Genomic DNA, 10,004 nt, shown 5'->3' with positions numbered 1-10,004 from the left:
CCTGTAACTTAAAGCATCAGCTATGGCAACAACACAAATGGTCACCAAGTTCCAAGAAGACACTTTTACTGATTTTTATACCCTGTCCAGTTTCAAAGAGGTTTGGAGGTCATGACACCTTACATTTGAATTCCAACTGATGGTTTTCAAAGAACTATTACTTGTAGTAAATCTTCAAATCCTTCAATAAACGTATGTACTACGTAAATCCTCAACATGCCCATGACACTAAATGAGCTCTCTTGTAAGAATGGTTTCATTAAAAGAAGCCCAACACCCGGCTAATCCATAACCAACCTCGATGTGTTTCTTTTCTTGGTGATACAGATCCACAAGTTTCTTACAGACATCACACCACTTCTGTTTGTCAACACTTGAAGGAAAACAAGCAAACAACACAAAACAAAAAATCACTTTTAAAAAAATCAACGACTTAAGGCACTAAAACATCTGAATAGTATCATCAAGTACTATTTTAAATTGGAACATGCCATCTTTCAGACTACAGTAAAGTTTCGTAAAGTGAGCCTTCCAAGGAAAGGTTTAAGAAATATTATCTCCATGATATGGACTGAAATTCTCATCAAAAAAATTCCAAATTAATTCTCTTTGATTTCATTCCAATGACAATCAAGAGATTCTGTAAGAGTGGACACTAACACCCAGAGGTGGGGGTGGGGGCATGCTCGTCAAAACAACCAGATCCAGGAGAAAAAAGGGCAGTACTCGCCCAAAAGCAAAGAAAGCTGTGATGGTGGGAAGGGGTGTGAAAACTGAGTGGAGAGCGGGGACTTCTGCAAGGTAGAAACGGGGAGAGTGCCGACACACAGTAGGGCAGTGTTTCCCAACCTTCCTAATGCTGCAACCCTTTAATACAGTTCCTCCTGTTGTGATGACCGCCAACCATAAAATTATTTTCGTTACTACTTCATAACTGTAATTTTGCTACTGTGATGAATCGTAATATAAATATCTGATATGCAGGATGTATTAGGCGACCCCTGTGAAATGGTCCTTTGACTCCCAAAGGGGTTGCGACCCACAGGTTGAGAACCGCTGCTGTAGGGGCTGCAACCAACCTCGCGGAATAATTTGTGTAACTTGCTGAGTGATTAACTAACTTGCTCTGCAAACTTTCCCCTAAACCACAAAAACAATGTTTAGTATTTCTATGTAAATTAAAATAAATGCAAAAATAACCAAAAAGGTAATTCTGTAAAACAGTTAAAAAAACTTATCTGATTCTCATTTAATGTTGAGTTTATACTACACACAATGTGATTGAGTCAGCCCCAACTTCTTCAGCAGTTTATCCTAATTCAAGTTACGAGAGAAAGTGGCTGTTGCCCATGCATTCGTTACCTTTCATATAGATCTAGAAGCTTTTGGTAGACAGCAGGTAAGTCGTCCTTAGCATTTATGTGATTACATTTCTCATATAAGCTTGCTAACCCCTGAAAGAGGAAGTCGTACTGATTAGTCGTACTGATAGTTCCACGTCACATGCTTTTGCTGATGTGCACTTCTCTCTATATAAGCTTCTTTATGACAAAAGATTACAATGTATAGATTTCTGAGATTTGCCTCCACATAGGCAGGGTGAAAGGAACAGGTAGTAGTGCAAATAAAAAAATACACATATTGACCGGGGGAATCTGGCTGAAGCTGAGCAATGGGCACAGGGGGTTCTTTGTACCGTTCTCCTTACTTCTGAAAACGTTTGCAATGTTTCAAACTATAGAACAATTTTTTAATGGTTATTTCATCACCTTAACTCCTATGACATTAGGATTCCTACATAAGAAAGAACTTATACTCAAAGATAAATAATTTTTTATATTAATTTATTTTTAGAAAACGTATCAATATACATTTGTTTTTCTCTCGGGTAAGCATAAAGAAAAATATTCTGGATAATTGTTTATGTTTACATGTGATAAAGTTGGTGATTTAAACAGTCTTGTCTCAAGTCCTCATATTTGGAAATAATCCATTGGATTAGAAGCTCAAGTTAAAAAATAGCATCCTTGATACCCCTTTTTAAAAAATAAACTTTCAGCTTTAGACCAATAAATTAATTATTTTTTTTCTTATAAGGAGAAAAGAGAGGCTTAAAGGCTTATTTTCAAGGTGTAACATAATTTTGATAAATGGAAAAAATATCATTTTCTATAATGTAAAAAATTCTTTCTACATACCTGCCATGCTAATAATTGGTCTGGCTCTAGTTCAGCAGCTTTCTTATAGGCACCCTGGGCCTGATCAGGCTGGTCTAACTCGGATGCAGCAACACCAATAAAAACCCAGGCATTATAGTTATTTTTCTCTTGTTTCAAAACTGTCTGATTGAAGAAATTAAAAAAGCAGGTCAGTAAATTTTGAAGAGCAATAAACAACAACTGCAAGAAAAAGAGAGGTTTAGTTGAGAAGTCAGGAAATATGGGCCCAAACACCTGTGTGGTCTTTGCTGGTAGGGAAAGAAGTTGTTGAACTAGACCAGTGATGACAAGAGGTCTATTATTCGGGGATATTATTTTTAAAACTGCCTATGTGATTCCGATGATTTCCCCACACTGAAGATCCAGTGGATACTGGGACCAATCAGAGTCCCAGTCTCCAGACTACTCAGCCGTCCAAAATCTAGATTTCCACCATGTTACTACTCTGCCCCTTAGGCCTGTCCCCCAAATATAATTATTCTAATAACTCCAAGATGGTAATCCTTTAACCTTGGATAACTCTAATTACTAAGCCTTGCTTCACTATCCATCATCTACTTCTCATTTCCCTCCTTGCTTCCTCAGCTGCAGCTCAGACTTAAGATCACCACTGCCATCACACCCACATACACATCCTTACTTCCTCTTCACCTTGCTCACCATCCTCACTGAAACCCAATACCACTATGTTTCCCCACTCTGAATACAAACCACTTCATACATTCGCGTGTGTCAAGACTTCTATACAACGCCTCCCTGCACGCTCAGCTTGTCACCAAGAAAACAGAACTCGCCAGGAGGGACGCCCTCATCTGCTGAGCACCACATCTGCACAGCTATCCGACACTGTGTGGCCGTACACCTATCTCCCCTCCTGCTAATGAAGAAGGATCAAAAGCTCCTCACTCACAGTCCAGAACACCACCTCTCCCCTGCCCATGGCCTCCCCTCCTCCCACTGCCCTCTCTGTCCTGCATCAAGTTCCTCTTTTGGACTAGAGTATTCCCAGGAGAAAAGGAGACTTAAAAACTTGACAGCTCTAATCCACAAAGTATAGATTCAGTGTAGCAATAGCCCGTTAAAGAATGAAAACTTCAAGAATGATACAATCTATCACAAGGCACTTTGTAGATATTCAGGCTTTGAGAATTTGACTTTTATCCATACAGAGAAAGATAAAATTAAATGACAGCATTAGCTTATCCTGATAATTGGAGTTAATTAGCCCAACTACTCCAGGGTCTTACAATGGTTCCACTAAATGGTCTTACACTTTTATTGTTCTCAAATAGTCAATGATTCACAGATTACAGATAGTTAAAACTTAGATATGGGTAATATGCTTGAATCTTGAAGAGTGGTAAAAAAAAGTTTACCTTACAATGTTTCAAAGCTTCTTTGTATTCTTTGTTTCTGATTGCATCTCTAGCATTTTTAAGAGCTGTCTTCACTTCTTTGCTTGACATTCTGTCAACAAAAAGTTGGATTAAATCTATAATAATACCTATCTAATCTTAAGAAAATTAGGTGTTAGGTAAATCTGTACCACAAGATCTCTTTTAGGGTACTGAAAAACAAGGATATTACTTTGAGGACTAAGGTGTGCCTAACCCAAGCTATGGTATTTTCAATTGCCTCGTATGCATATACGAGTTAGACATTGATTAAGGAAGAAAGAAGAAGAATCAATGCATTTAAATTGTGGCGCTGGAAAACAGTATTGAAAGTACCATGGTCTGCTAACAGTACTGTTGAAAGGATTTGTCTTGGAATAAGTACAACCAGAGTGCTTCTTAGAGGCAAGGACAGTGAGACTTCATCTTGCACACTTTGAACATGTTGACAGGACAGACCAGTCCCTGGAGAAGGACCTCATGCTTAGTAATGTAGGGGGGAACAGGGAAAATGAGGAAGGCCCTCGACAAGACACATTGACACAATGGCTACAACAATGGGCTCAAACATAAGAACAATTGTGAGGATGGCGCAGGACCAGACAGTGTCTCAATTCTGTTTACATAGGGTTGCTATGAGTCAGAACCGGCTCAATGACACCTAACACCAGCAACAATCTTAAGAACAATGCAAGATGTACTTTGAAGTAGTGTTATATGTCATAAGATAATATCTCTACATCCACAAGGAAGAAGTTAATATTGGTCTATGATTCAAATTTACCCCCCAACAGCTAAAGCCAGTGATGAAGAAATTGAAAATTCCAAGAATTGCTTTAATCTCAAATGGATCGAATATGCAACCAAGATGATGATTAGAATGTGAAATTTGGAAACAAAGAGGAAGGCCGGTAGTAGGAAAATACAGCCCTGGTGATAGAACTGAAGTTGGAAATCACATGATAGAATTTGGCAAAGCCAATGCTTCTTCATTGCAAATGCCATTTTCCAACAACATAAATGGCGACCTTATGATTTGCAGTGCACAGGGATCAAAATGACTACATCTGAGGGAAGAAATGATAGAGAAGCTCAGAATTACTGGGCAAACCAAGGCCAGGACCCAACTGTGGAACAGATCACCAATTGCTCAAACCCATAAAAAAAAAAAAGGAGAAAAACAGCCTTTAGCATATCCCACCTGACTTCAGGGGCCATGTCAAGAACAGGTTTGATACACTGAACACCAAAGACGATTTGTAGGATGTCATCCAAACAGCAGCCATGAAGAAAGCAGAAAGTTACTAACAAGACAGTAAAGAAACAAAAGTAGATGCGACAAGATCCTCTGAAACATGCCCTTCTAGATTAGCTAAAGCACATGGAAGAAATGAGGACGTAAAAGAGCTGAACAAAAGCAAGACATCGCTAGAAGACAAAGTAAAACACACTGCACTGTGCAAAGACCTAGAGTTGGCAAACCAAAAGGGAAAAACACAGCATTAACTCAAGCTAAAACAACAGAGGGGAAAATGCAAGCTTCGAATTGCACAAATAACAGAAGTTTCTGGGTAAAATCTGGAACCCTGGTGACAATGCAGTGATGACGCATTGGGGGTGATCCACAAGGTCAGCAGTGGAAACCAACAGCTGCTTCTGAGAACATCAGAGCTGTCGACCCCCATCAACCATTTCACTCCCCGAAACTCAGAGGCAGTTCTACCTGTCCTTTAGGGTCACTATTAGGAGGCATCCACTCAATGGCAGGGAGTTTGATTTCTTTGGTTTTTATGGGTAAAATATTGAATAAAACAGGAAGACAGAAAAATGGATGCAATTTAATTATGGTGCTGGAGAAGAATAATGATAGAACCACAGACTGCCAACGGCACAAATAAGTCTGTCTTGGCTGAAGTATAGTCAAAAGTAAGGACAGTGAGATTTTTATCTCAAGTGTTTTAGACATGTTATCAGGAGAGATCAGTCCATGGAAAAGGGCATCTTGCTTGGTAAAGGAAAAAGGAAAAAGTGGAAGACGCTCATCAAGACAGATCGACACAGGGGCTGCAACAATGGGCTCAAACATAACATTGTGAGGATGGTGCTGTGCCAGGCAGTGTTCTATTTTGTACACAGGGTCACTATGAGTTGGCACATAACAACAACATAACTCAAGGCATCCCACTCGTTAAGGAGCTTACATGTATGATTTTCCATGTCGTATGTTACTTTTGCATCCCTACTGTAAACTCCTTGTAGACTGTGACAATTTTTTATATTTCTGAATCATCCCAGAGAGCTTAACCATGTTGCTTGATTTAAAATTCTACTTCAACTAACAGGAATGAAGCTCATTGGACTGTCATGGCATTTTGTAATTAACTTATAATGAGTTAAGGCGCAGACGGCTTGAGTATACGTCCTGCTCAGACTGGATGCCTGTGTAACCTTGAACTCAGTTACTCTCTCCACACTTCTGTATTCCTATCTGCCACATGGTTAAAGCTGAGATTACTGAAAACAGTCCATGTAAATAACAGTAACTGTTACAAACTAAATGATCAATAAATGCGTAGTATGATGCTCAGCACATATAAGTGTGATGTGTCTATTAAGTAAAATTTGGCCCTAATACAATTACCTTAACCAAAAAGCTGCCAGGTATTGTATTAACAGTTGAATGCATGTTTACTAAGTAATGGAACGCCTCTGTTTCCTGTCAGAAGGTTAAAACGACTCGCGGTGTGCCAATTATATACCTGAAACAATGAAAATGAAACTTTTTTAAAGAATGGATCTGGGTCAGAAATCTGCTTCTTCTAGACTTCTCTAAAGGTGTTCAACGGTCAAGAGGGGTTTTTCAACAGGGAAACAATGGAATTCTGAACCTACGTCAGTTAATGGAACACGTCACAGTGCCCAACATTTCTTCCTTCCACCAGAACTGGTTTCGCTCCTTTGCACTTGAACGTAAGGGGCATCTGCTACGCTTCTCCCCGCCTAGAAGCCAAAGCTCCTTCCTCACTAGGCCCCGCTCCTCTCCCCACGGAAGCTCGATAAATCGGTACTGCAGAGGCAAAGCGAGGCAATAAGAAGAGGTGCATTGGAATTCCTTGAAGGAGGGTATTCAAGGGGGTCCCAGATACCAGATCGCACCAGGAGCCATCCCGTCTGAGGCTCCCCAAAGCGCCTCCCATCCAACTGAGTGACAGACGCGCTGCCACCTCACCATCGCCCAGTCTGTCGTCTCGCCTAACCCTCTGTCACGCTGCCACGGCGCAAAACGAGCCCAGCGGCCCACAGAGTCTTTCTCTCTCTAGGTTTTACTTCAATTGCCTACTGGATCCAGCTTCTACAACAGCCACACAGACCCGCGCTAACCTGGACGGACGCCTCTCGCTTCCAAACGCCAAATCGGGAGCCGGGGCGCGTGCGCACTCCCCAGACGGGGCTCACGTGACTGGAAAGGGCTGGGCTTTAGTTAGCTCGGTACTTGATTAGAAGGTCTCTGGTGAGTTGAGGCCGGGCTTCCTCTTCCGCGCATGTCCAGCCTCTGCACCTGATGGGAGTTGTAGTTCTACGGGGAAGAGTGGCAGTAGGAAAACGTTCCGGTCCCAGACCTCCGTTCTTCTGGAGGGAATTTCAAGAAGGAGGCGGGGCCAGCGGACAGGTGCTGGGCGTTCCCGCTGCCGGTGATGCTGTTCCTGTGGTTGTCAGTGGTCGCAACTTCTGCTACTGCTTCGCCCGCCCCCGGAGCAGCTGTGCCTAGGGTGCTGGCGGGTCGGGCCCAGCGCGAGGCGCCTAACGTGGTGCTGGTCGCGAGCGACTCTTTCGTAAGTAGGCCAGACCGGGAAGGGCGGCCGGCCCACCGCTTTTCCTAGGCCCGCAGGCTTTGGGGAGCAAAATCGGCGACATTTTAAGATAGGTTGTATTTACCCTGATGCACGTACATTTCATACACGTGCTTATTCAAAAGCTTCTCAAACAAAGAAAACTTTTTTAAAAACTCGCCGTCACCCAGTGCTCTGGCTCATAGCGACCCTGTTGCTTTCCCAGGCTGTAAATCTTTATGCGGGCAGAAACCCTCATCTCTCCTCCCAAGGAGCGGCTGATAAATTTGAACTGCCCACCTGGTTGTTAGCCGGTATCCGGCCAGCGCAAAACTCATGACAGGGCCAGAGCGCCTGGGGTGCGTGGGGGTGGGGGTGGTTAATGCTGGCATCAGCCTACTAAATTGTTTTACCACTACTAGGGAACTTTATGTTGGGAGCCCTGGTGGTGACGTGATTATGGGTTCTACTGCGATCCACATGATCCGAAGTTCGAAACCACCAGCAGCTCTGAGAGAGAAAGACTGGGCTTTCTACCCCCGAAAACAGTTACCGTTTCGGAAACCCACCAAGGGTCGCAGGAGGCAGCATTGACGCCATGGCAGTGAAAGTGAACGTTATAGGAGCCTTGGGTGTAGTGCGTCATTAGAAACCACCATCTGCCGCATGCAAGAAAGATGAGACTCTACTCCAGAGTTGCAGTCTCAGAAACGCACAAGGGCACAGGGCAGCAATAAGTCGGAATTGAGAAAGGTTGAGTGAACTTTACGCAGGAGCTTGGTGGTGTGCCGGGTTACACGTTGGGTTGCTACCAACCAGGTCAGCAGTTTGATACCCCAAGCCTCTCAGACAAAGCTTTCTACTCCAGTTAAGATTTGCATTCCCAGAAACCCACAGGGCAGTTCCACTCTGTCTTACAGGGTCGCTTTGAAAAAGAATCTACTCATGGCAGTGAATTGAGTTGAAAGTGAAGTTGGTAAGATTGCTCTCAATAGGAACCGATCCGTGGGTTTGGACCTGAACTTTCTTTGAGTCACGATCAACTTCACCCACTTTTCTGTTGTCCGTCCCCCAGGGGGAGATTATATGTAGATCTTTGTAATCGGTTCCCCCTTTTTACCTCACCTTCCATCCACCCTCTCGATATTGCCACTCTCACCACTGGTCCTGAGGGGTTCGTCTGTCCTGGATTCCCTGTGTTTCCAGTTCCTATCTGTACCAGTGTACATCCTCTGGTCTAGCCAGATTTGTAAGGTAGAATTGGGATCATGATAGTGGGGGGGTTGGGGGGAAGAGGAAGCATTTAGGAACTAGAAGAAAGTTCTGTGTTTCATTGTTGGTACACTGCACCCTGACTGTTCATCTTCTCCCCGCGACCCTTCTGTAAGGGGATGTCCAGTTGCCTACAGATGGGTCTTGGGTTCCCCAATCTGCACTCCCCCTCATTCACAATGACTTGATTTTTTGTTCTTTTCTGGTAGGGCCGAGTAAACTACCCTGTGAGTTTCCTAGGCTATAATTCTTTACGGGAGCAGAAAGCCTCATCTCTCTCCACCCAGCACTTGGTGGTTTCCAACTGCTGATGTGGTTGGTAGCCTGACGCATAATCCACTATGCCACCAAGGCTCCCCCATATATCTTTGGTAATAATAAAGCGTGAGCTCATACTGATAATACCAATTAAAGATCATTTGTGAGGTCAAAGGAACTGACAGGAAGCAGAATTACATAGCTGGAGAGTTGATTTTCGATACAACTTTAATGAGTGGACTATATGGACAGTTCTCAAGCTCTACGAATGCTTCAGAGTTATCCCCCTTTGGGGTTAGAGAACCAGGCTTTTCTACTCACACCGGGGTGCTCATTGGTTATGGACTGCTCCCAGAATGAAGCATATTCTTGGGGGGTGGATCACCTCAGTGTTCTCTCATTGAGCGGCTGGAGGATTTGAACCATTGACCTTGCAGTTCGCAATCTAATACTTACCTGCCAGCACCACTAGGGCTCCTAATTTAAGATTACAGGGTTATTCATTCTTACGGTTGTACATATGTATCTCTTTTATGTTAAATATTTTAGATCCTGAGGGCACTAATATACTTATGTCAAATATTTCAGATCCTGAGGGCACTACTATACTTTTATATTTGCTATATTTTTTAGCGCCACCCTGTATTTGCTATATTTAAATAAGCATTCTTATTACCTGCTCTTGAGTTGATTCTGACGCCTAGCAACCCCATAGTAGAATATGCAAAGTAGAACGTATTCCATAGGGTTTTCTGATCTATAAGGGCTTCCTCTTTGGGGCATCTTTGTTTCCTCTCTCTAAATTCTTCTCTCCCCTAAAAAATTTAATTCATCCCCTTTTTACCCCAGTACCATAGATGGACTAAAGCCCAGGATAGACTGAGCTCCATGCTCCTGTGTGTCCCTCACAATCTACTTCAGCTACTTCATCTCTGCCCAGAAATCTCATCCCTTCCAAGGGTCGATTTATGTCCCATACATCAGTTTGGTGAATTTTCTAAACTGTCACTGGCTTACATTGAAAAATCTTA

General features: G+C 42.8%; 2 protein-coding genes across 2 annotated transcripts in view; one reads left to right on the top strand and one right to left on the bottom strand.

Annotated features, from left to right (window-relative positions):
* Window positions 1–7,073, bottom strand: part of TTC37 (tetratricopeptide repeat domain 37) — an 85,447-nt gene extending 78,374 nt beyond the window's left edge. The window contains exons 1-5 of the mRNA XM_045285195.1: window positions 6,995–7,073; window positions 3,596–3,686; window positions 2,199–2,342; window positions 1,363–1,454; window positions 298–373 (exon numbers count right to left, since the gene is read on the bottom strand). Coding sequence (XP_045141130.1) covers window positions 298–373; window positions 1,363–1,454; window positions 2,199–2,342; window positions 3,596–3,685 — 402 coding nt within the window. The 5' untranslated portion in view covers window position 3,686; window positions 6,995–7,073. The remainder of the gene's footprint in view (window positions 1–297; window positions 374–1,362; window positions 1,455–2,198; window positions 2,343–3,595; window positions 3,687–6,994) is intronic.
* A 142-nt stretch (window positions 7,074–7,215) lies between these two features.
* The window catches only part of ARSK (arylsulfatase family member K), a 32,116-nt gene continuing 29,327 nt past the window's right edge, over window positions 7,216–10,004 (top strand). Inside the window, exon 1 of the mRNA XM_004703479.2 lies at window positions 7,216–7,446. Coding sequence (XP_004703536.1) covers window positions 7,309–7,446 — 138 coding nt within the window. The 5' untranslated portion in view covers window positions 7,216–7,308. The remainder of the gene's footprint in view (window positions 7,447–10,004) is intronic.

Source organism: Echinops telfairi, unplaced genomic scaffold, assembly GCF_000313985.2.
Source record: "Echinops telfairi isolate 266 unplaced genomic scaffold, ASM31398v2 ScPeMD7_7469;HRSCAF=8507_1, whole genome shotgun sequence".
Classification (NCBI taxonomy): Eukaryota; Metazoa; Chordata; class Mammalia; order Afrosoricida; family Tenrecidae; genus Echinops; species Echinops telfairi.
The sequence above is the reverse complement of the archived record's forward strand: the minus strand, read 5'-3'. Positions and strand labels throughout refer to the sequence as shown.